The 27,534-nt window shown below is 42.6% G+C and overlaps 1 protein-coding gene across 1 annotated transcript in view; it reads left to right on the top strand.

The window, feature by feature from the left end:
• Window positions 1-25,559, top strand: part of T265_04922 (hypothetical protein) — a gene marked incomplete at both ends in the record, with an annotated part of 34,667 nt that extends 9,108 nt beyond the window's left edge. The window contains 13 exon segments of the mRNA XM_009169790.1: window positions 1,490-1,628; window positions 2,686-2,919; window positions 2,937-2,998; window positions 7,068-7,465; window positions 8,251-8,494; window positions 10,538-10,894; window positions 12,760-13,095; window positions 13,920-14,133; window positions 17,056-17,351; window positions 20,030-20,163; window positions 21,885-22,002; window positions 23,999-24,116; window positions 24,518-25,559. Of these exon segments, the coding sequence (XP_009168054.1) occupies window positions 1,490-1,628; window positions 2,686-2,919; window positions 2,937-2,998; window positions 7,068-7,465; window positions 8,251-8,494; window positions 10,538-10,894; window positions 12,760-13,095; window positions 13,920-14,133; window positions 17,056-17,351; window positions 20,030-20,163; window positions 21,885-22,002; window positions 23,999-24,116; window positions 24,518-24,546 (2,679 nt within the window).
• Window positions 25,560-27,534: the final 1,975 nt, after the last annotated feature.

Raw genomic sequence — 27,534 nt, 5'->3', positions numbered from 1 at the left:
TGTTTATAAAATGCTCCCTAAGAAACCCCTTAAGGGATACATTTTTGTGATTCACATTCTTTGGAAATTTCCGCTCGCTCTGGCTCAAACCAGTTAACAACCGTACCGATAGTTGGCACCTTGGTGCGTGACATTAAATTTGAAATGCATGCTAATTTAATCCGTTCAAATAATGACATACAACCATTTGTGATGTAGTGCCATTCAACCATGGCGCCCTTCTGGGCCACTTCACGAGGTCATTTGTCTCCACCCACCCTCAAGGATCCTGTCGATGCCTTGGTAAAGGAGGAAGGACACAGGGAGGACATTTGAAGTCAGATATTACGCATAGCCAGGAGTAAAGTGGGTTTTGAGTGGTGATGAATAAATGTTGTAATCTCTAGGGTGGAATGGATCGTAGACGCTGCTCAACTACTACAGCAGATAGCAGTTTCTCCAGTTTCAAGATAACTTTTCAGTAGCTAGAATAGCTTTGTGTGATTTGCTTCTTCGCTCTTTGACCAAATCTTAAACAAGATAATGTCTTATGTAAAACCCGGTTTGAATGCTCCAGGATGAACTTCACTGAAGCACTGTTGTTTTCTTACATAGTTACATGGATAGTCAACTCTGATGCATGGGACATCGAGGTAATTGGAAGGAACAAGTGCGACATTTCACGCTTCCGATAGGCGTATTCTAACAGCAGAACATTTGGGCACACAACCACCCCTGAGCACAGAAATTTCCAAGTATTTACTCACAACCCGTCTAACTGGTCATCTAATCACGGGAGGAATTATTATACACCAACATGCAACTCGGATATGAAATGAGTGCTCAAAATTTTATCAGATTTATGGAAGTTTGATGTTTCGAAACAGATTAGCTCAAAGCAACTACTAGGCACTTTTACCATAGAGTCGCTGAATACTGATCTATGTTCACACAATAGTTCACCTGTACACTACTCAACCTGGACTGAATTTCCCATATTAACCAGAGGCGCAGCATGTCAATTCATTTTTGCTTTGATAGATGTGTTTTCCATTTGATTTGCTTTCAGAGAACACAGCTGGTATATGTAGTCCAACAACACAGGCTATAGTCTTCTTACCGTCAGTAGTAGATGCTTGAAGAAAAGTTGAAAGACTTCACGCGGCATATGCCCAGTCTCACCTTCATTTTATTGGCGTACTACGGACGAATGCGTGTAGCCTGTTGTGTCCACACGAACTATTAAATTAAAGCTAGTTTTAATGAAGCCATATCAGCCCAATACGTATATCTGCTCCCATCGCTTCGCATCGTAGCCTCTGGGAATGAAATAAAAACATACACATAATGTACTTACAATCTGGGGAACGATGCCCAAAAAGGCGAAATCGATGCACAGGTTGTCAGCTAGTCTTCGGGAACCTCATCACTACTGTGTTGTTTCAAGAAAAATAACTTATTGTTAGCCTCAGTGCATAGAACATATTGCTTCACTTCATGCTATCCACAGGAACGAAACGCTGAATCGGCTATTGAAGCCTTAAAAGAGTACGAACCGGAAATTGCCAAAGTCTTTCGAAAAAACCATCACGGCATTCAAAGAATCAAGGCACGTGAACTGGTCCCTGGTGATATTGTTGAGGTCTCCGGTAAGTATTTTTGGTTGAATTGGATAATAAAGACAAATGAGTCTGTGCATTTGACTAAATGACAGGAGATCGGAGCTGGTTGCTGCAAATGAAAGGAAAGTAATCGGAAACTGACTGCTGGGCTTTTGAAGGCCCACAGATCGGCTTCAAAAATCCCTCATGTGATACAATACCCCCTCCATTTGGTGACTTCCTGTGACAACTCGTTCTCATTTAAGGATATATACCTGCAGTTCCGTGGTCTCGCTCCCCAGACCCAAACGAATGGCGGAATGTTTTTATTTTGTCGACCAGACTGTTTGGAAGTGACTAATCCATTCATCGATATAGAATGTCGGAAGTTGTTCTAGTTTGCTTCTTCTGAAGTTCGCCTTCTGTCTGTTCTTCCGTAAATTATGCTTCGCTCTAAAAACCTCACCATGACGTTCCGTCAAACCAGATTTTCTATTTGTCCTGCAACTGTGATTGACTTCGGTGTCCATCGGTAGCATATATTCGAGTGCTACAGTCTGGCCGTTTAACTTGGGTAGAACTTTATTGGTTCCGAAAAAAAGTGTACCTAAGGGGGCTTTCGTTAGGCTCATTAACTTAGCTGACTGAGTAAGACTACTTGATCCTTCGAAACTTGAGAAAGTTCAGCTCAGTTCTACAAGTGCTGATTTTGCTGTAGTCTTTGACTTGGTTGGGCCACTAAACAACTTGGCTGCCTGTGAATACCCGGGTTTATAATCCCAGTAGACACTTTGGTAGCCCAATTCACACATGGAAACCTTCTTTTCCTAGCGTTATTTTGTAATTTAATATTTCGCATGCTATCGTTATTAGAAATCTAACGTGCATATTCGCATTGGGCGGGTTACATAGGTCTTAAGTGACAGTCTTTAGAGGTCAACAACATGATTACCCTTGATTTAAATTTGACTAACCTCATCTCATGGTTTAAAAAGTTAACCCCAATAACTTTCGCTGTAGAAATTCTCGGGTATTTGCTCTCGGATGACACAACCAGTAGAAAATGCGATTTATCGTCTCATCTCATTTCCTTGTTGGATTTTAGTTGGCGACAAAGTACCAGCTGATATGCGCATCACTAAAATCATGAGTACCACCTTACGAGTGGATCAGTCCATCCTGACCGGTGAATCTGTGTCTGTGATCAAGTTCACGGAAGCCGTACCTGACCCAAGGGCTGTGAATCAAGATAAGAAGAACATGCTATTCAGTGGCACTAATATTGCAGCCGGTAAGGCACGTGGCGTCGTTGTCTGCACAGGTCTAATGACTGAAATCGGTAAGATCCGTAACCAGATGATGGACACCGAACAGGACAAGACACCATTGCAGCAAAAGCTGGACGAATTTGGCCAACAGTTGTCAAAGGCAAGTTCACATGAGCCATACCACTGTTTACTAATAGCACACTCATATTCTAGGCTGTACTGCTGTAGACGATCATACGCTGCATACCCAGGGAAGTATACTTTAAACCAAAGAACAAATAGTCTTGAAAGCACGAAACCCCATGCACTAAGTCCTCGTAGTCTGGACCCAGTTTACTTATCTACAGAAGTCATTTAATGCTAGAATTGTATGTTAAACGGGACACTGGCGATTAGGTAGCTGTGGCCTCAGCTATCACATTTAACTTGCCTGTCTTCAGTCACTTTTTGTGCTTATACATCAAAAGGCGAGTTGGAGGAGATTTCGAGCGTCACTCGAGCTTGTTAGCCTTGCCTGTTACTTGCCTTCCAATATGTCCAGTTAGGACCATCGACAGTTCCTGAGTAACTGCCAATGACAGCATTTGTCGCCAGCAGACCCACGAATAGTGATCGCCTCAACATCATCCGGTGCAGTCTCTTACAATATTCATCTAGATGAATATGACAATGAGCGGCTCCGAAACAACTATTTCACTTCGGTGTACTGCATTATCGTAGGCTGTTTCGTCACGTGACCGGATCAGTGATGGGAACACAAAGTAAGCCACAGTTCCGTCATTATGAACACCCTGCCCATCTTCATCCTATATCATCTACTGATAGTCCATTCCCAGGGCCGGTTTTTCTCTACCCTAGAAAACGTCATTGGCAGAATGATAAAGTGAGATAAAATAAAAGGCCACAAAAACGAACGACAACAAAACGTTTTTCGACCGGGTGGTAGTGGCGCTAATAGGAAATGGTGACAGTGTCAGAGGCCGTCCCAACCAGCCTTTATCGGTTGGTCTTCAGTTCCTGAAGTGTTCACTGACTCCATCGAGCGCCTAATAGCATCACTGTACGCACACAACCACACAAGTGTACGGGAATGGACTGTTTTTAAGAATGTACCTTTACGGGATTGTCGTCCTCACGTGGATGATGGTGTCAGTGATGGCACCTCAGCACTAAGTGAATTTTGCGTCTGCATGTTTTAGTGAACGGCACAACGTAGTGTTTTAACGGAGGTGGCAAACCTACCACAGACTTACAGTAAGTGTATGTGTTCCCGTAACGACAACAGCATACAAATGCGTGTGTGCTTAAGGAAACCGATGCACATGTGTTTGTCTGCGGTGCGCGGTCACAAAGGTGCACCATGTACCGTGCGTCCCGCAAGCCTTACTTGCCTGCGTGTTCATAGGCAGTGTGCGATGAAGGTGACCTTCAGAACTGCATTTCCTCCAAAACTATGGATGCAACTGGCTGCGCACTCCCTCAGTACACTTGATTGACATCAGTAGAATATTGCCGATCGATTCCCATTCCCAGTTCGATTATGCAGGCCGACAAGCCGAATTGATCAATGCCTCGCTCGCGTGATTTTGAAGAGAGTGGTAACTGGAGTTGTGTTCCTATCTATGTAGGCTACCACTCAGTGTATTTTAGACCTTGAATGGATATTCCATATATAGACTGGAAATGTAGTATTATTGAGACTAATCTGCCTCTTCCAATACTCGAAAACCGGAAACCAATATATGTTACCGCCCGTTTGGGGACGACATTATTCACTGTGGAAGCAACAAAAAGATGATGCGTTCGGTTAAAGCAAGGTAACCAAATACAACCAGACTGTGATAATACAATACAATCCAGAGAACTGGTTAACTCAGTAAGATAATTCTCGGTTTGATTATGATAAACTGATTACGATTCTAAAGGATATCTTTGTGTTTTCCACTAGATTCAGGCATTGTGAGACGGACGCACATAAACCGTTCTCTTCGAGAGACCCGGTTCATGTGCGTGCTCCCATCGATTGAGTAATTTGCGACCTTTCGTGTAGGCAAGTTTCTCTAGCATATAACGATGTTGAAGCAGGTTACTTGCCAGTACTACACTTCAGTTGTGAAGAAATTATGTTCAGAATTAGTGAAATTTCCGACAACAAAAGTGCTTCGGCTTTTCTGTAATTAGGTGGTAGATTTGATTTTTAACACCCGACAGTCAGATTGATCTGAGGTCCGTATCACCAGAGAAAATGACAAAATATCTGGCCCCACTTCAGTGCGTTTCTTTTCCAAAAGTATTACCTTTTTTAAACTCACCTACCAGTGAACCACGGGAACTAGTTGATGACATCATGTATGTTTGAACGGCCAGATATATACTCAACAATACCTGTCTGTTAGCATATATGCTGATCACTTTCATTTAACGATCGTCCTATTGTCTTCGCTATATATTGAACTATGCTCTGCTTGGGACTCGGCCCACCAGGCTAGGTTTGATAGTAGTTCGAAATCCTGATGTAAAGGAACCACGAACCGAGCAGAAAACATCCAACAAGCTCTTCAAAATAAGTTCATTAGTCATAATAGCGTTGTATTTTTCCACTTATGGCACTTATACGACGTGAAAATATCTTATCGGCCATGTCATGTGCCTAAGAAATGTAGCAAACACTTTTTTTTGTGCTTGCGGTTCTTCTTGATACCATGTCGTAAGCACTAGAAGAAGAAAGCATTAGTTCGGCAATTTTTTGCTTGATTCAATTTTAGCTGTCTACAGTGCCTCTAGTTCACCGTGGTTTTCATCATCCATCTTAGGGATTTTATCTGGAATATCACTTTCGACCCTCACTGCTGCATCCATTCCAGTGTATTTCTCCCAACTAAATACTTGAGAAATGTTAACTATATGCCCTTAATGAAAGTAGCAAAGGGATCTTTGCTGTCGTTTGCCTCAACCTCAACCCTTTCAACGTATCCTCTTCCCATTGTGATCGACCATGTGGAAGTCATACGGAAGGAGGGCAACTTCCTGCTTGATTTTCACGAGTTTCACAAAAACTAAATCGGTGTGCGCGAACTTCGTATAATTTGGGTTCAAAGGAAACGCAAAGACTGTGCATACCCACTGAGCTTCAAGATCAGCGAAACCGGTTACGGGTTGCCGTAGAGTCTTTAGCAACCCTATGAGCAGCGTTCATCCAGGAAACAAGGCTGTCTTCAAGATTCAACCTTGCAATAAAGACTAATGTTGGTCACAGAACTACATGAAGTGAATGTTTATAGCCTGTTCTTCCTGACCACCAGCGACAACGAATTATCTGACTGCCATCGATTGATACCAATCCTTGGTAGTGATCATGTACAAAGCCACAATCGGTTATCTTCACGCTAGTGTGAGAATGGTCGTGGCTTGCATGTATGTTAGCGTAAGTCAACTCGCATATCAACCCACCTGAGTTAACCAGGGTCAGGCCACATGTTCCAACCGGTATGGTTAAAAGGTTACCTCTGGACACCGACTGACCAGTGAACTGAGAGATTCAGCACATCTCTCAGCAGCACCCAAACGGTCGCTAGCAGAAGCTGCCCTGGGACTGGTACGGTATTGGCAGTTACATGTGACAACACAGAACTGCTACGGCATACCTACCATCAGGATAAGAATAGACATCCGACTTGTGTAATGATTGAAGGGTTTTGAGGGACATTTGTAGAAGGCGAAGAGCGATGGTATTATTGAAAATGATGACAGCAAACTTCGTCTTGCCTGAGTTGGGGATGTAAACATATTAACTCAACTGTTGAGGCTACACAAAATTCAGATTACTATATTTCCCAGGAGGTGTTGATCCAACAACCGGTTGTTAATGATTTTTTCTTTTGGTTGCTAATCGAGAAAGCATAAATGTTACATGCGCTGACAAGGATTTCATGGACTCTGAGTGCCACAAACACCACTCCAATCCAAACTCTTCAAATTTTAGCTTTGCCCTCTTTAAAATTAACACAGCGGTTGATGGACACCGATGGGATTAAATTTGTCGGTCCCTGTCAGACAACGATGTTTTAAGTCTTCGTGATCCGCGCTATTCTTACTCATTTCCCACCACATATTGCGATCCTCTATCTCTTGAAGTATCCGCCTATCGCACAGCTTTTACGGTTAACCTGCTGATAAGCTGTCCCTTCTCCAAACATCACCAGTTTTTCCATCGTTTCAGGTCATTTCAATCATTTGCGTCGCTGTATGGGCCATTAACATTGGGCATTTCAATGACCCCGCTCATGGCGGATCATGGCTCAAAGGCGCCATCTACTACTTCAAGATCGCTGTCGCTCTGGCTGTAGCTGCTATCCCAGAGGGTCTACCGGCCGTCATTACTACTTGTCTGGCCTTGGGTACACGTCGGATGGCGGCGAAAAATGCCATTGTTCGTTCCCTTCCATCTGTCGAAACACTGGGTTGCACTAGCGTCATCTGTTCGGATAAGACTGGCACACTGACAACAAATCAAATGAGCGTTTGCCGAATGTTCATCTTCTCCAAGACAGATGACCGCGCTCCCGAAGTACATCATTTTGAAATTACTGGATCCAAGTACGCCCCGGAAGGCGAAGTGTGAGTCAATAATTTAGTACAAATAAGTTTTTGAAGCCTCTTCCCTGAAGTTTAGGTTTAGTGACTGGAAGGCGGAACCCTCCACTTATTCGCTAAAAATACACGATACTTAAAACGCTTGTCCCTATTCATTTAGTGAGTAACTGGGAATGGAGGGAGATCTAACTCGTCCAGTTTGCGGAATTAGTCTAGTAAACCACAGGTCTCTTTTTTCGGATCTCACTCGGCGAAGCTAAATCAGTTAGCAGTAAAACAGTGAAAGTGACTTGGATTTGTGGAGCAATATTCACAAACAGAAATCCGAGGAATGGTTGCCTGAAGGCGGATTCGAACTTTGCATAAATATCAATGAGATCTACTCACCCAACACTACTCATATATGGTGGCTGAGAGCCGTATTGAAGAAGGATGATACTTTATGCAACAAGACCCAACTTTTCCAGTGCACAGTGCAAAATGCAACGTTATTTCTCAAAAAGAGCGCAGTCTTCTGAGTTGAAAAATTGCCTCAGCTTCAACTGAAGTCTTCAAGCGGACAACAGAAGCCCCTCAATTAGATCTAGTTTACAAGTTAAATAAAAGCTGAACTAAAGTGAGCTCAATAGAGCAAATCACGGTTTGATTTATTCCTCCCAATCGCACCAAGTAATTCGTGTTCAACTGGTCCCTAATAGGTTGATTCAAAAATGCCATGGTATATTTGGCGACCTGAACAATTAGGTACACTCGTTTTCTACAATAAATCTTTCTGTGGTTGTGAATTTATCAATTGTTTCCTACCTTAGTTTCCTGAATGGCCAACGTGTCGAATCTGGGGAATATGATGGTCTAATCGAAATCGCTAACATTTGTGCAATGTGCAACGATTCCGCAATCGATTACAACGACAGCAAGCATGTGTATGAGAAGGTTGGTGAAGCCACAGAGACTGCTTTGTGCTGCTTAGTGGAGAAGATGAATGTGTACAAAACGCCCAAGTCTGGCCTGTCGAAAAAGGATTTGAGCATGGTCTGCAATCACCAGATCCAAGTAAGCTTGCTTGGGACCATCCAGTAACTTAAGCTTCTTTGTGGTTACTTCTTTGATAGTCTGTTCTTGTATCTTTCGACTTATTTCAGGTACCGAAATAAGTGGGACAAAGGGAACCGATCGTTCCGCTCTTATCATTTGTATGTGTATCATGGTTTATTGTGGGCCGCAGGTGTTCCAGTCATCAGATATAAACACCACGGCGAAAAGTTCAAGAAATCTGAATCCCCCTATTATTCAATCCCAAATCTTGTCACGAAATATGTTGCTATAAAAGTCACACACTTGACTCTCAAGATAAATAGCGTTCGCATGATTGATGGTTCATTAGGTTACCCGTGAAGCATCAGTATCCCAGTGTTTGCACTTGATTAGGTCACTTTGGAAATAAACTAGTGTTTAGTTGGCATACATTCAGATAATGGATAGCAGTAGCAATGCAGTGAAGCCTCAATCAAAATCACAAATTACTTCGTTATGGAGACCTCAGGGGGGGCATTTACTTTTTATGACGAGATATGCTGACGGATATCCCATACATTTTCCATAGTATCAAATAACAAGTGTGACCAACTGCTCCATAACCATGATTAAGGAGAGATGTTGCTTATCATTGCTACGGTTATTGGAAGGTTGTGGAACAGAGCGAAATAAACTGATTGCTTATTAGAAAACCAATACTTTACTTGTGAGCCGATAGCACAATGATTCGCTGCCATCAGGATCTTGAGTAACTGCTTATGAACTTCAGGCACGCAATGATCTAAACGTGGGTGAATTTCACCTGTGTGCGCGTTTAAAATGCACTGTTCTTCACCATCTCACGAAGTGGTGGTTTCGCAGTTTAAGCAATTTGTACGCGAGGTTCGTCTGTTTCTGCAAATACCTAACCGCAGCAAACATCATCGTCTTGTTAGATTTCTGGCCATGGTCTCGTTACGATTGCACGTACCTAGGAGATCTTGGGGGTTGAGTTGTGCGTCCTCCCAGAAATAAGGTCCTTAAATGTTAACAAGCCGGGCAGCCTTGCAAAGCTGGGTTATCCTTTTTGGGCGTCATGACTAGTGCGCAACTAATTGAGGATGAACAATTTGCATGTAACGAGGACAATTCATGATAGACGTTAGTCTTCCTACGGAAAATAGTTAACCATTGAGCCATAAAGCCACAGAAATTTTGTGTTTGTCCAGTGATGGGTGATCCCACATTGCGTCAGAATAAAAATGAAGCGTATCACCAAACCATGAACACCACATGTGCACATTGTCCTTAATCTTCTGAAGCCACCACATTTTTGCGTCAATTTATTGTATCCACAGAATTAATGTATTCCAAACTAAACAAGTTTGGGGAAGATCATTAGGTCGTGTGTAACGCTTCTCCACGGGATTTCAACTTACCAGTTGTTCAGGCGCAGAAAAACCTGAACACTGTGCCGTCGGTAGACAACGTGTAGTATCCAATTCGAAACAACAAAGAAAGGAGAGCTGATGAATGTCCTAGCGATACGGGTTCACGTCCACGCTGAACGAATATAAAGTCTCAGTTAAAAACAAATTGTAATATTTCCGTCAAACAGGCCAAAAGCCTCAAAGTGGTCATTGGTGGAGTCTGTCGCTTTCACAAATACGCGTATATCCAGCTCAAAATATGAGCTAGCAGCCCTGATGGGCCCAAAGTGTGAGCAGCAAAAGCCATCGAATTGTTTTGTTCGTTGTTGCATTTCATTCATCATCGCCAATTCTCCTAAAAGTTCTTATTTAGCCTTTGATTTGCCCGGATGTCTTCAAACATTAATACCTTACTTCGGCGATAAGCTTTTGATGTTCACCATGCATGTATGGCGTGACTCCGGATTTTTCTTAGTACATTCTACTGTAAAATATTTCGTAAGTAGTGGTAAACACGGTTTTCGTTTTACTGAATAAAGGGTTTGTTCACACGTAACCAAAATCTCCTAGCTTCCTACCTGGAAATAAGAAGACAATATTGTTTTGTTTACATATCAGTTTGTTAATCCCCATCACATATTTCGTACTTTAGAATTTGTGGACCAAAGAGTTCACCCTAGAATTCTCCCGTGACCGCAAGTCTATGTCAGTCTACTTGTTGCCCAAACCAAATTCGGCCTCAAAGATCCCCAACACCGGCTCTGAAACTGGCCCACGAATGTTCGTGAAGGGAGCTCCAGAAGGAGTGCTGGATCGCTGCGCATTCGTTCGTGTAGAAGGCAAAAAGGTTCCAATGACCCCAACGCTGAAAGCAGAAATAGTTAAGCATGTCGCTGCCTATGGAACAGGCAGAGATACTCTACGTTGTTTGGCCCTCGCTACTTCTGACAGCCCACCAGCCAAGGGCCAAATGAACCTCGAAGACTCCTCCAAGTTTGTCAACTACGAAGTAAATATTCATTCGATTTAAGGGCTACTTTCTGCATGTGTGTTTTGGTAGAAACCTTGGATCTGGAGTAGGTTATGAATGCGTTTTTTGAGAATGATTACAAGCGCACCGGCCCAAGTATATCCCTATTGGTTGATCCGTGGTAATAACCCATCAGGATGCACCCAATCTTCAGTCAGATTGACAGAACCATATTTAGTGTGACTCATTTCTTGGAGAGATTATCTAACATAGGTTGCTGGGAGCAATAGCGTAACTGTGACCAAATAGGACGTCATATGTACGAAGGCATCTGAGCAACCAGAAAGCTATCAGGATGAAACTTGGCACTAACAAACTCTGTTCAGTCGTTGTGGGATTCTGGGGCCTGTATCCCACGGAGCCGGGCCTCGCTGCTTTTCGAACATCCGCGGATCCGAGGTCTGGAAAGAAGTCGCCGGGCCCTTGGGACGTTACAGCAAGCGAGAGCAATTCAGGGGGCTATAGGGGACATTTATAAGTCCACATGGCCTCTAGATGACAACCGAGCTCGTCAGTACATTAAATGGGCTTCTGGGACAGGCCAAACGGTACACAGAGAAAGCGGAGGATGGAAAAGCCAGTAAAGTCCATCAGGCAACTGGAAGGTTACAAATGAACGTAACCATACCAAACAAAAGGTAACGTTACACGCGAACGGTTGGCAGCAGACACATAAAGTGAAGCAAAAAGTCACAGTTCCAAGTATAGTCCACTTCGCGTATTATCACACCCGTAGTACTGTACTACAATCAGCTACAGAGACCGGGGCCAATAGAGAAGGAATCACATGCAGACTGGGCACAACCTGAGCAGAATAACCTGGAGCACGTGCAAAGTGGAGCGACCTCCATCACGTGAATCATAGCCAGATAGGTGCGACCTGAAATCGAGCGTGAATTCCTGCAGAGTGTACTCAGCTACATTGGAAAGAAACAAACGGAGATGAACACACGTGAATATTCGGTAGCGACGATTGCGAAATATGAGCAAGCAGTTTACTCGTCGTCGTAAAAATCACCAGCCGAAATTTGTAGTGGGTAAGCTAGAAGAACAGGTGCAACACAGAAAATCAGGCTGCTTAGCAGTAGACCGAGATATCATATCGTTCGAACATTTTTATTGCTTCAAGCAACCAACAGTATCCTAACAAAATATTCTCCGAAATGACTGAAGTTCAGCAACCTTGAATGGCTCCGAGTTGGAAATGTGAAGAAGTGTGGAGCGGATGAATTGAAAAGTCACGAGTATTTTGTTAGCCACCAAGGTGGCCTGGAGGTAAATATGTCCGGTAACCGCAAAACTGAGGCACTTAGAGCTAAAGTTCCATAGTCAAGCTCAAAACTATAAGTGTCTACGCAAACACATGACCCTGTGGTCAAAAACTTCAAAGTGCTAACCAAAAAGCTCAGGTCGTCAGTCCCTTCACACCCAAGTGATGGGTCACAATATCAACAGAAGGCATGTCGTGGTCAAATCCATCTGGATTCGGCCACATCAGCTAAAACATTCGGTTTGAATTCCTGATCTACCAAATACTCACGAGGTCACTGACGAAGAAAAAGCCAGAATACCATCCAGTCATTTTAGCATAGTAAATATGGTAGACCCGGTGTCATCCGCGGTTATGTATCTGCAAACGTGCGATCGGTAGATCCAAGTAGTTCTGATTTATAGTCACAATTCCAATCACTGTATAACCTTATATGAGTCTGTAACAAGGAAGTGGGGTCATCTGAATACCACCACAGATTCCTAATGGCCTACACATACACTTATGAACTCGTTCTTTCCTATACCTGCAGTGGTCTGAAAATGTAGCTGCATTCCGCTTCTTTACTTTTCAGCAAAACCTAACTTTCGTCGGTGTCGTGGGCATGTTGGATCCACCTCGTATGGAAGTACTGGACAGTGTCATCAAGTGCCGAAAATCTGGCATCCGGGTCATCATGATCACTGGTGACAACAAGGCGACTGCTGAAGCCATTTGCCGGCGTATTGGAATCTTCGGTGAAGATGAACCAACGAGCGGGAAATCATTCACTGGCAGAGAATTCGATTCACTTCCGATTGAAGAGCAACGAGAGGCATGCAGACGTGCTCGACTATTTGCACGTGTAGAGCCAGCACACAAGAGCAAGATTGTGGAGTTCTTGCAAGAGGATGGAGAAGTATCCGCCATGGTTAGTCTCACCTAAAATTTGTGTGTGAAAACCTCGAATTGAGCATGGATTCGCTTTCCATGATACCTTAAGGGTGATGAACATTTTTCGCACTGTATTAACAAAAAACAGCCTAGCACTGATCATCATCATTCTGCCGCTCCCACACCGTGATTCATTTGGACAGATGATCGGTGATCAGCTGGACTGTCCTGACGCGAAATATTTAAGATTCCTTAAATAAGCTGTCCAAAATTACAAAAGTGAACCATCATGTATTAGGACATTTTGTGCCAAAATTTGGCATCACATCCGGAATTTCGACACAACTGCTGGATAGCTTTGGCTGCATCAAATTTACGTGCGAATAGTAAAGTGACTTTTTCTTGCATAAACGCCCTTGTTGGTGGGATCACTTTCATTATCTCCATATGGAACTTCTGAGTCTCTCAACTCATGCGGTACAACTACCCCATCCACTGTGACTCAGACGGACTAGTCTTAAACATCTGTGATTGGAGCGTAAATCTTCAAGAATATTCGTGACTTCCAACTCGAAGGATAATTCTATCATATGCCTACGGAAAATATATTCTCTACTGCCACAGTGGACTTTTTCCGAGAAGCTTCAAATGCCATTTCCTTTTTGTTTAATGAGGCATTTTCCCCAGGGGTCGTTACACAATTGTTTTTGGTGGAAGTACCTTTTGGTCCTTTTGCGATTGCATGTGGTTATGTGAAGCGAATTTCTGTTTGCTGGTGGGTACAGAAGCACAAATAATGCGGCCACTGATTGAGGCTAACAGATGATATTTCTCAACTCAACTTCTTCTTGACTCCCCTAGACCGGTGATGGTGTGAACGATGCTCCTGCACTGAAGAAGGCGGAAATCGGTATTGCCATGGGTAGCGGGACGGCCGTGGCAAAGTCTGCTGCCGACATGGTCTTGGCTGACGACAACTTCCGCTCCATTGTACTTGCCGTAGAGGAGGGTCGCGCCATCTACAACAACATGAAACAGTTCATTCGATATCTGATCTCGTCCAACATTGGCGAGGGTAGGTTCCATTAAACATTTCCCCCGTCGCATTTTACTAAAGCATATCGCTTTACGATACGCACTAATTTTTGAAGATTAGAACTACAGGCATTGATAGGATGCGACTCGTTGCTGAATCGTTCCGAATTTATTGTTCGAACAGCACTTCTAATGTAAACAAAAACCCCGAGGAAATTTAAAAGGATTATGAGACTTGTCTAACCTCGCTGGTTATTTCACAAATAAACAAGTACCTTCTCTGATCTCAAGGCGGCATGCTTTTTTATAATCCGGCAGCTGTGAAACATCTGGTGTCCCTACCACTCCGCTTGCCTTGCGTGATAAGGAAGTCACTTGTCTGTTTGAATACTGACCCCCAATCGTCAATGTCAGAAACAAAACTTGCAATCATTTTGTTTCCTATTATCCACCAACAATGTCAGCGCTTGCATCTGGATGATGGATGCCGTCGAGAAGCAGAATAGTGTCCTTCGTGCAGAAATTTTCAGCTCTGTCAGACCTCTGAATACCAACCAGAGCTTTTTATGCTCCATGCTAAGAGGAACAGTTGTCAACTTTTTGTTTCTCAATATGCGTTCCTTGATAGTTGACTTGTGACAATTCGGAAGTATAAATCTTAAGAGGACTAGTTGAAAAGCATTTTCCCACTATTCGCGGAAAGAAAATGTCTGGTATTGTTTGTCCTAGATCTGGTCAATATCAAGGTGTTTCTGCTTGTTATTATTCAGAGCCACTGAGAAAGACTACGATATTTCACGTAAGGTGCTGTTTATTTATTCCACGGTGTCTCCTCAAGCCGAAAACCACCTGTTCCCTTCTGTGAACAATCAACTGATGAGTACAAATGGGAGCCATGTTTCTGGGGAAAGACGCATTTTTAACATCATCCACGTATCAGCTGGTGGAAAAATCTAAGATGAAGTTATAACAGGTCAAACATCAGAACAAGGATAAACCACATTACCTAATAAGAGCTACTATTCCTGTTACTTTGCTCCCCTCCCTCATGCTTTTCTGCCTGTCAGTGATAAGAAATTCCGTCAGCCTGATGTAAAAATTGCGTTGTCTGATATGTTGCTTGCCTTTTCTCCCAAGAGAATGTGGCTACCGTATATAAAAAGAATGTGAAATGACCACTTGACTTACATAACCAGTTCCTCTGGCAATTGCGATGAAACAATGTAGCGTGTAAAGCACTTTAACCCTGTCTTTGCTAGACTATTTTCCATTCTCTACTGATATCTTTTCCCTCATTACTCGAGCATTCTTTCCCCGTGCTGCGACACTCCTGTACTTAATACTGGTGTGTTGTTAGTCGACTATTATGCTTCTAATGATTGTGATGTCGACGATGATGGTAATGATGCTATTATTAGCAATGAAGATGATGACACGGATAGTGATTCAGGTTATCGTACCTGGCCGCACACACTTTCAGCTGATAAACCAATTACATGAAGTTGGTCCATCACAAACTTTTGTGATATGATAAGGCCCGGGTAGAATAGGTATTTGTCATTACTCCCGCCCTTGAGCAGCGTTTGATTAGTATTTTATTGAACACAACGTTGCTGTTTGAACTGCTCTGAGGGTATCCACTTTTAACTTGGTAACTGCCACTGACAGTGTATGAGAACCCACCATAAAAGTTTCTTAACTCTGTTCTTTACCTCTAATGCTTCAATTTTGCACAACAAGAATTATGATCCTTGTTTGTGCCACTGAATCAATTAAGATCCTGGCCTGGGATTTCAAGGTAACTCATAAGATCAATGAAAGCTCTGTAGAACTGTGTTGCTTGAAATTCATCAGGTGGGTCCGTTCCATGGAACTCTGTCTTCCTTGCACAGCATCAGTGTTTAACTCTGATGGTGGGCTTCCGTACTTGTAAGTGTTAAAATATGCTCGCATATAGGGAATACTGTTCCAGCACAACCAATTATCGGCTATTTAGTGGCGTAGCTGTACTATGTCTTTGTAACTTCGATTGTTAGGACACCGATGACGGGAATACAGTAGTAATAATAATAATACTAGATAATAATAATAAATTCAGCTGCAACACCCTTTCAATGCATACCCGCCGATAAAACACGCCGGTTGAAATACTATCCGGTCGCCCAAGCCCAGGCAGGAGCAGTCGAGATGCCACGGTTCGGTTTGAACCGCTGACCTCCCGATCATTTCGTTCGTGCCGTATGCATTGAATCCTCTTGAGCCCAACGGGAATTAATTTACCAACTCACCAGTACTTGCATAGAAATTCTGCTAGAACTGGAGTTTATTTACTATCCAGACTATGCTCAGTCAAACGTTTGACAGATGTCCACTTGACGTCTTAAGTGGAATGGTGTTTATTTGGAATTTGCATTTGTACGCAACTATTACTATATTTACGAAAGACCTGGTTAATTTTCCATCATCAAGAGTGAGAAGAGTGCAACCAAAATGTTAACAGTGAGAATACATTGTTCTAATAAAATGGACAACTCACCCCCTTTATCTTCTCAAACATTCATAGGTCCTTCTGGTCAGATGTGGTCCATTCCGTAGAGAAAGTATGATCACATGCCAAGACCTGAGGACACTAGATGTCTGAATGCTCTAGATTTTGGTGTAAGACACTGGGCCTCAAATAACGTTAAGTGTTTCTGTCGGAGCATTATTGGGGGCTGAATGGCTCAACCAGCTACTTCACTTGAAAATAGATCAGGCGAAACTGGTGAACGTTTGTGTCACTTACGAAGGCATTGGGAGTGTTTTCAAACTGGATTTATGGGTTAATGGGACGTACACATCTCTAAGATTCCTGATCGTATTGTTCTGCGTTTTATAATATAACTTCTAGTTTGGCTGTCTTCAGTTTGTTCGATGGGAATCTGACTCTGTTTTCGACCTTATAAATTCACCCCCATACCAGTTGTCAGTATTTTCCTTACTGCGGCGCTCGGTCTTCCGGAGGCACTCATTCCTGTCCAGCTACTTTGGGTCAACTTGGTCACAGATGGTCTTCCAGCGACAGCACTCGGTTTCAACCCACCTGATTTGGATATCATGAATCGACCTCCACGCAACATCAAGGATCCTCTTATTTCTGGCTGGCTCTTCTTCCGTTACTTGGCTGTCGGAGGCTATGTCGGATGCGCTACTGTTGGCGCCGCCGCATGGTGGTTCACACTGTATCCTAAAGGTCCTCAACTCAACTACTATCAACTGGTAAGTAGCACACTGGGCAGAATTCGTATGGCTGGATTTCTAAACAGGCATGCTGACAAAGTAATCTTTCCATGTAGGATACTCTGGTGGTTGCTATCAACTTTACTGCGCAGATTTCACTCCCTAAATGAACAGACAGATCCATTTGTCCCCACTGAGCAGCTTAGGGCACTGGCTTTAACATGTGGCACTTATTCTTTCATTCACCTATCCTCGATGAACGAAGCTGTAATAGCTCGAATCGCCGCATTCAGATACACGCTTTGTGAGCAGAACTGAACCTATAGGTGTGTAAAACTTGGATGATTAATCTTTTGTGACTGCTCTATATTTACACCCTTCCCTAAAAACCCCATAAATAATCAGGCACCGGTGTATACGTGGGGATGATTTGACCATCTATGCAACTATCGGGGCCATTATTTGGCAATGCAATTCACATGGCTACTTCGAAGAAGTCCCATTTCATATTCTTCACACTCGACGGCGTAAATACCGTCAAATTCTCTTCTTGGTGTCACAAAGTTAGGTCTGGCAGACTTCGAACGATTGGGATAAGCCAGCTCATTGAACATCTGCCCTCACTTTCCTGATAATCAAAAGAAGCAAACCGAGAAAGGGTAAAGGAAAATTTTGCTCCTTACCGCCAACCGTATCGTCCGTGCCAAGCTTAAAGTTGTTATCAACGGACTGATACCTGGTTAGGTCGAACATCCCAAAAGCAGTTTAGTGAAGTTGGCTACGTAGTGTAGTCGGATCAAAGTATTGCAGATCAAGCTAGCCAGTTCATATCATATCTCTGGACAGATCAGAGATAAACCTGGCAAGGTGGATAATGATGGTGGCTAATTTTTACTTTGGACCATACAATGAAATTAACTTAGGTGTACAGGTGTAAGCGAGCGGAAGGGCAAAAAAGTGCAGCTAATAATGACCGATTGAAGTATCTGTTAAAACTGCCGTCCTATGAATCTAGAGCTGGAATATGTAGCGAACACGTTGTTTTGCAAGACACTGATAACAAAGAGCTTTCAGTGAAGTGGTCAGCATACTGCTTTCCCAGGCAACCTCAAGTTTCTGTATGGAACTCAAGCCATCCTCATGAGAATGCCCGTAGTTGAGGATCATGCGTACAGCGAGTGCATTTTGTACAGTCGGCCTGCAAAATGCTCCTTCTTGATGAAACGAATTCTCTCTCTAAAACAGGGGATCTCGGATTTAATTGCCGTGAAAGTTAGACCCAGTTGGCTATGGACACAATACTGTGTTCGGATGGATGTTTAGAACGGGTTCTCAAGCAAGCGGTTGAATTACTAATTGTCTTGTTGTCTGCTGAAAAATTTACTAGCTGTAATAAACTAGCTGTAAACAGTTCACAAGTGGTCTACTCAAATGTACAAACTCAGTTACTCTTTTCGTGTGTGGTGGCCAACCACGAGTTCTCATCTTTAAGGTTGAACTGACAACGAATAAATCATATAATCCGTGCATTTGAGCCCATTGGAATGAAATATAGTGCGTGCCTAGCTCTTAAGGAAACCCTCCATGAGTTTGGGGGTGATTTTATAGGAACTTTCACAAACACACAGCAAAAGTCAGTCAGTTATTTAATCCATTTAATTCATTATTAATCGGCTTTATGGACAAAAAGCTAACAAGCACACACTTGTCTTTGTAAAAGCATACAACTTTTTTTCAATGACATTGCTAGTGCATCAGAACAAACGACATCTTAAACATTTTCTCATACGGTACAAGTGTCCCTCACTTCTGTCCGATGTACTTTTATACCTCAGCTATCCATGTGTTCCACTTTCTATGACCCAGGAGATATATATTTCCGACTCAGAATGTCTTGACCCGGTTCGTTTTTTGTGGTTTTATTTAAGTAAATTTGCCGCGTTTATAGGTACAATTAATCACAAAGTGACGCAAAATTTTGAGGTTCGCTTCCAACAGGGTATTGTATACGCAGACCTCGTCAAACGATCGCCCTAGTATTGGCTGCAGTTGTCAAACTAAGGTACCCTACCATCTAACAATTTGAAAGTTTCGACAAGTTGACTAAAATGTCTCAAGTCAAGCATTATCCATAAACATTCCTTGGGAGATCCGCAAACTTTCTTCTTTGACATGAGAGTGAACACACCGATGGTCACGAGGAGCTGGTTGATTATTCGACCGTGTGAAACAAGCAAGGAGTCACCACTCGCGGAAAATATCAAATGACCTTTGGTCGTACTCCTAGAAGGTTATTTATTTTCGGTACCCATAGGGAACATAAGTGGAAAAACCGATTTCTTTCGGTTATCGAAAACAAATTATTTCCACTAAATCTTGATAGGAAAATTGCTAGTTAAATTACAGTAAACACTGTTGAACAGTGGTGAGGCTCGAAAATGGTTTTCCTTCTTTCACTGTTATCAGTAACTGTGTTCCTGATTAATGTCTGTTCACACCCCAGACACATCACATGCAGTGTCCAGCGGAAGAGACCAATTTCCACGGAATTGATTGTCACATATTTGAGAACCCCAAACCGATGACCATGGCACTATCGGTGCTTGTGCTAATTGAAATGTTCAATGCACTCAACAGGTACTTTAAGTTTTCCCGTTCCCCTTTTTTGTCTATTTATTCAAATCCGTTTCTCTGTTCTCTCTGTGTCTGCTGTCTAGACACATCAGTCTCAATGTCTTGCTCAGGAGTCACGTTTTGAGGGAATCGATTGCGCCATATTTACGCATCCGAAACCCATGACTATGGCTCTTTCAGTGCTCGTTCTGATCGAGATGCTGAACGCAATGAACAGGTGAGTAGGCCGCCGCCGCCACCGTCTATCCTACTCGTATTTGACCCCTGTCGTCATGACGACTGAGACCAAACAATCGGATAATGTGCATGTGGTTCGATGCAATTTCACTCTGATTCTCTATGACAGTCTGTTGTACCTCCCATTTCATGCTGAACAAAGGGGCTCCTAGGGTAATGTGGCCGATTGTTACTGGATAAATGGCACGAAAAGGATTTGTATTGCGCTTTGAAATCGGAGAATCTGCAAACGCCTGCAAGCTTAAGTGTATCCATCATTCATCTTTAACGCCTTTTATCAAAAGCTGTTTATGGTAAGCCTGTAGTGTCCGACAAGGCAACATTCCCCGTGGAGCCCTTTAGGATCTCAGTAGTAGGCTGCCGCTGGGCTGTATACATAAAACGTATAATAATTCAGACGACTGAAATAAGCTGAACAAATACGAAAACCATGAAAGCCCCTTTGCTCGGCTGAACTGGTCAGTCAGAAGCGCTGTCATATGCAAAACAATTCGCTTGGGCAATATTTTGCCCCGAACCCGGACCTGTAGTTTCCTGGTCTGCCCTACACATGTCCTTGGGATGTCTCTAAGGCCCAAGTGACTCCGTAGGTGAAGATCTTGAATAAAATGAACCAAATATGAAATAGTTGATTCCACCAGTGGCGGCCTACTCACGAGGTTCATCGTGTTCAGTGCATGGATTTGTGTGTGCTTTCGTGTGTGCGTGTATGAATTTATAGTTTGTTAGCATGTTTTACTGGTTTCCTTTTTTTGAATCTGACGTAATCTTTATGTTTGATTGGATTTTTATGGTAACTCTTTTGTTTGCTGAGAAGATCGTGTAGAGAACTAGTTGGTCCATATTTGTCATATTCGGTCTAAAGTTACGTACTCACTCAAGCAAGCGGAACGCCCCCAGATTGTGGTAGAAAATCGATTGTCCGTACACAAGAAAGTGTTGTAATTTGAGATTGACACTGCCTATTCAGAAAAACTTAAGCGGTAATATAGTGTAGTAGGGTAATTTTGCTTCAACCGTTGCTCTCAAGAACTGCTTTGTGAAAGTGGACGTTACGGAAGGTCAAAGTGATGCATTGTGGGTGGATCTTATTGTCCTTTCTTCATTGTGAGAATCAGAATGTGCGTTCTGACTGGCGGTAATCGCAACCATGCCAAACTCCCCACAATCGACACAATTAGAGCTTTCTAGACCAATACGAATCGACCAACCATAGAAAACTATGAAGTATAGGTTAGCAGAATTCAGGAACAGGAGGTGATTGGTTATCGCATACAACTTTGCGACCGTGACTGAGTCCAGAGGAATTCAAAAGCTATTCACATAAGGGCTTGCTGTTATCCATCTAAATAAGACGAGCCTAACCTAATTCCAAGAAACTGACGAAAACCTCTGATCTTTCTTGACGCCAGTGCCTTGATCAGCTAGAATACCAGACGTTAACCTGGGATAGAATTATGAGGCGAACAGATGCATAAAACTTGCGGAATGTACTGCTAAGCAATAAGTCTGATGTTTGTGCCACCAGCAACTGTAGTTTTCAAATATAAATGAAATAGTTTTGGTGAATGTCACTTAGCAGTTATCGCAAGTGCTGGTTATATTTTATTGCCTCCTAAGACGTTTCAATTCAGTAGTTTATAGTTTTTATGGCATGTAGTTTACCTTGCACTGGGGAATGCTTCCTTTTCTTGTTTTTAGCTTATCTGAAAACCAGTCTCTCTTCGTGATGCCTCCGTGGGTGAACCCCTGGTTGATGCTGGCCATGGTGCTCAGTATGTCATTGCACTTCCTCATTCTTGAGGTCGATTTCCTCTCGGTGAGTTGTCTTCTATTCACATTCGTTTCCATACCACAAATTTCAGCTTTTCGCTTTAGTAAAACGGCCTCCTGAGAAGGTAGTTGGAAAGAACTTGAACTCGCATTTCATGCTCATCGCAGATATATCAGTTATTCAACTGGTTTCCTTCGCATCTTTATCACATCGTTCAGACCGTTCTTCATGTTACAGCAGAGGAATAAAAACCATATAATTATTGTAAGCATTGAACATGTGAGTACCAGTGCTTAATTTGTCTGACTCCCCATCTTCGCATCTAAACTTATCCATCACGCGAGTTTTTGCATTACTCATTAGTAGTCCAGACCATAGCCTAAATCAGCCATTAATTTTGTCCCGAAAGAGCTGTATTAGGGAGCACTGTGGTTGCTATTTCTCAGGTCAACACTTCGTCCATCCTTAGTCAGTTGGCCAGCACATAAGTCCTGCATAAACCGTGCTAAGCCCAGCTACTTCACTCTTCCAGCATCCCGAAAATTGGAAGAGATTCTGACATCTACGGGAGAGTATCTTAAAAGTGAGAGTTGTGGTTTACAAGTAATTGTACACCTGTTGCACAGACACACCTCCGCTCTTCTAACTCATATTTCTTTCTTACTATCTTCTGATGTTTTCCAAACCATTCAGTCACCAAACATCACTTATCAGCTAAGCTATTGATGGAGTGAATCAAATAATCAGTGCCCTCCAAAGTAGTAATGCTGGCACAGCTTACCAAATCAGCCTCTCCCATACTGCTACGGAATTGGGTTGTCCGAAAAAGATTTTGCTGCAACCAAATCGACTGATCTCACAACAGATTCGTCCCAATAAAACGTAGCTCTGAAAGTCGATCATTTCTTAAATCGCTGCAAGGCGCACACGCTCAAATACAATTCAAGCAATTTTTCGATCCAGTTCATATCACGTAACCACTTTGAAACATTGATTTCTCAGTAAGTGGACTATTAAAAACAGGGAGACAATCCACCGTATTTTGGGTTCTTCACGAAGGAGTCATTCCAATAACTTGATGGATCTTAATTCCAAATTGTCTTTGAGATCCATGAAAGTACCGTAGCCCAGCCTACCTAGCACTCTCCCAACTATACCGATCCACTAGAGCAAGGGATATTAGCTAGCCGGCCGATCTCTCCTACGGGATACCTCCAACGAGCAAAGCCATCCAGGGGAGAAGAAATGCCTTAAAAGGAGAGGTGACTACGTTTTCTTCAGAACTCTTCAGGTAAAAAAGAAGGGGGAAATCAAGTGCTGCTTACACAACGAGCCTAACAGGAGCAGCTAACCAGACATGTGAGTTTTACAATCACTTAGCGATATGGTCATTACTGAAAACAAATATCTGTTAAACAGATACCCTCATTTGCACACAAATTTGGTTTTGACAAGAGGCCCAACTAAATACAGCTGAATATTTCATTTATGAGTAATGAGGTAGGTCTAAAGACCTACGCAATTTGTCGAGAAAAAAAATCCTAGGAGCTAATCAGCTTTCTTCTTCTTTACTGAACGGGAGAACTGAGTGTGGCATTAACATATTACCCAAGAACATTTCTGGCGTCGTCTGTTCTTCCCGTCGACAAACAGCACTCGAAAAGCCTTGTGGTGAAAGTCGAATAAAAGTGAGGTTGAATTCTACCGAAACTGACGCCAAGTTCAAACGATTTGATGTATACACTATGCTTAAACAAACTATGGGAAAAGTCAAAAGATTCTGTCGATTCATTCAGTGAAGAGATACACGAAAATATATTTGAAGGTGGACTTTGTTTAACCGACCGTGAAGCACTTCAACAAAAGACTTGTTAAACGGTTCACTATAACGACCACTCGAAATACAAGTACTCACCCTTCTGACACAAGATTTCCTTCTCTATATCTGAATGCAACCGTCTAAATGTCATAAAAGTGCTCTACCAATGTTTGCCAGTTGTTCTGGTCCTCTATCACTCTAAATTATCTTTTCGGTCTACAGAAAGTCTTTCAAATTACACCTTTAACACTGGAAGAGTGGTTCATGGTGATCAAGATCTCACTGCCTGTCTTACTCATTGATGAGACACTGAAGCTGATCGCCAGGAAATTCACTGATGGTAAGTTGGACTTTGTGATAAGGTGCGTCTGCCAACTTCAGCTATTTGTGCTGGAACGATACTTGTGCACCAGGATCATGTTGGTTAGTCTACCAACAAGTTGTGTCCATGTGTGAAAAGCGTGATTGCCATTTTCACAAAGAGAATTACTCAAAAGGTCGCCAAAAACCATTCGAAAGCCTATGGTTGTGATTATTTACCCATCATTTTCCTCCTCTAAGAAAACCGTGGTTTTAGAACCAAAACAACGCTTTAGAAAGTTGGTAACTGCACAAAAACTAGGTACCGTGGCATTAGAAATTATTGTAATTTGCTGGAAAACTAAACAATATTTATATGTGTAGCATCGCAACTGTCATTTTAATGGTTCCAATTTTCCCCTGTTTCGTTTTTTTTCACAGTTCCGGTGATGCGAGAGGAGGTCAAGTAAAGCAGGAGTACAAGTTTGAATTATATACTTTAGTGTTACTCATGGCCTGATCACCGGCTTCTCTTTCTCCAAAGAGCCTATTCGTATAAATAGAGAGTTTAAAAGTTTTGCTCCGTACATACACACTTTGTACCCCCTCCCTTCACCTTCGGTCCCTCGTGTTCGCAGGTTGTCTCACTCCCCATCGCAACAATAAGAATAGTGTCTTGGTTTTTTAATTATTAGCACCAGCCCCACAGTTCCGGTTGGTTCATCCCATATTTCGTGCATTTTCCCCAAAATTCAAAACACTTCCTCTATCCACTTTCACCCATGATCATCCCCCTGCCCTTGGCCTGTGAAGGCAGCAGCATTCAGTTTAGCTGTATAGAGTATTCTTGCCACAGACTGACGGATCATTTTACTGTTGGAGGTCAAACATCTACTGCTGTCGGTCGAAAAAGTTTCCGCCTTGTAATTTGCACCAAACTTGTTCTTCTGCCCATATTTCCTAAGGCCGGGAATGAAGACGCTTCTAGATTAATCTACTGTTGTGTTACTGAGCAAGAACAGGGTTGTTTTTTCTTCCAATATCAGCTTTCTTCTCCCTGCTGTGAGATCATGGTTTCTGTCAGTACACGGTTGTAAGAGACGGAGTTGTGCTGAAAACAATCGAGCTCCATTGACTTGTCTGGCTGCCGTTCACCGTCCTCTCTTCCAACACTCACTCGTAATAAACGTTGCTCATAACACCACCGTGTCGTGTGTGTGAACAATATTTTCTGTACGTCGACACAACACAAGCATCCATTCTGTCACACTCAGCTCACAATACCCGTTAGAAGAGTTGAACTACTCCGTACAAAAACTTCACTCCAAGCCATGGATAAACAATGGCGCCGGACAAAATTTACTCTCACAAACAAATACTTTCCTCATTTCGAAATCTAGTGGGTAGAATTTCCATTTTCCTTTTCTCCGATTGGTTGCAGAGATCTTCCCAATTCGGATTAAATAAAAACCCTATCGTGAACATGTCTTGCCTCTTTGATAAATCACATGGTTGTTGTGCGAATTTCGGATTTTTAGTTGAGAATGAACTGGGTGCTGATTGCAAGGAGTTCATCGAATTTTCTCGCAATGAGCTCCAGAAAAATTCAAACTATTCGAAACACTTCTCAGTTTTTTCATTATTGCGACTATGTTCTAGCCCCAGAAACAGTAGTTTGTAGGAATGTCTGTATATATAGCGATCCACTATAGTCCCGATGACGAACACTAACTGATCATAATTCCAAACGTTTTGCATCCTGATGGTATCAGGAGTGAAGGCCACTGTGATGCTGCTGAACCGTAGCCTAAAACAGACCCCTTGCGCATATTTCTAATGGTGGCACTACGGCAATTTCAGCGTCTCTTGTTAAAAAGGGGACTCGGATGGCATGGTGGATAAAAGCATGGATTATCATAACCTGTTCATGGAGGCCTTCAGACTAATCGCCAGCACGATCCTCATTGCTTCACACACTACTTACGAAGTAGTGAAGCAAAAAATCAAGAAATTGGATTGTTTGAATGCCAGGCACCTTCACTAGCAACCTTAAAAACCTGCTGCTTTGTGAGTCACACCTAAACGTGCAAAATTCAGGGCAGTATGTTCGAAACGCACTCCACACAGTGCTGAGAGCACCGAGGCAGACAAAATGTTTCCTACATGCTAATATACAGTCGTAAGATCTCTCGGACAGCCGAAACAGAATAGGATGAGGGAAGTCGCTCTACCGAAAGTGGCTCCACTTAAGGTGCTCCCATACAACGCTGAACGGTTAGCGTTTTCTTTAATTTGCAATCCCGAAAACTCACACCATCGAAAATGATTAAATAACTCAGACTACCAATAGTCTCCCATCAACTCGTAGGTTATGTGAAAATGAGGCAGCATGAGTTCAAACTGGTTCCATAATTTACTTGTTTTCGGACGATTTACTGATTTACTGATGTCATGACATGCAAAAAAGGAGCGGGAATCGACGTGCAAGGGAGTAATAAGCGTTACCTTTACAGCATATTCGTTGCCAGAATAGAGCATAACTTTAGACGGACCAACAACTTCAGCCCGTGAATGAGGCAATCTTGGTCCGATTTTTGGTGACGCCTTGACATGCTGTAACCACAATGTGTCTAGGAACTCCATAAATTTTACAAATATGCACGCCTAGTAACATCTCATACCTCATGTTCTACTCTTCCAATGTTAGAAATATAGATATAGCCTCAGTGTCTACGATCGATAACATTATGAACATTCCATGCACTGAGATGTTGTGTGTGTATGGGCAAAGGGACAAAACGATGGTTTGTATACGTTAGTTGGTGAATACAATGATGCTCGCGGATGTAATTGACCCGAAAAATTCACCAAGTCTCAGAAATAACGGCTCCAGATTTTGTAAAACTGAAGGAACTGGTCGATACCGATTTTCAACACTAGTGAAAACAGTGAAGATTTCGCTTGTCCATATCTTGAAAAACATAAGTCCATTTGAAGAGGGTGTGCTTCTTATCGACACCAAAATGGTACTGATAGATTTTACATTTACCATCTGCTAATATTTTGTGGAATATTTAAACAGCTGATAAATGCTTCGCAGAAGAGACGAGGACACTGACAATTGGCTTTGGTCCAGACAATGAATGACACTGAGTACCACATTCTATATATTCGAGGCAATCCTGTAGGAGAAAGTTAGGTGGAAAGTTAGCGCCAACTTAGTAGATTATCCAGAAACTTGCCCCACATTATTGCTTGTGCTTCCGAAGGGCAAGCGAAACCTCTGCAGAATTTGAATTCCTATATCCTGCAGCACCGTTGTAGAAAGTGACTAGTTACTCATAAGGGAACGGCTAACATATGTCTAAGACTGGTGATACTTCCATCAATACACAATAAACAGGTAGCGACAACACCTCCGTTGATTACTCACTGACATGCTTTATCTGTTGAATGAA

Source organism: Opisthorchis viverrini (genome assembly GCF_000715545.1).
Source record: "Opisthorchis viverrini unplaced genomic scaffold opera_v5_90, whole genome shotgun sequence".
Classification (NCBI taxonomy): domain Eukaryota; kingdom Metazoa; phylum Platyhelminthes; class Trematoda; order Opisthorchiida; family Opisthorchiidae; genus Opisthorchis; species Opisthorchis viverrini.
Note: the sequence above shows the minus strand (reverse complement) of the source record. Positions and strands in the feature narration are given on the sequence as shown.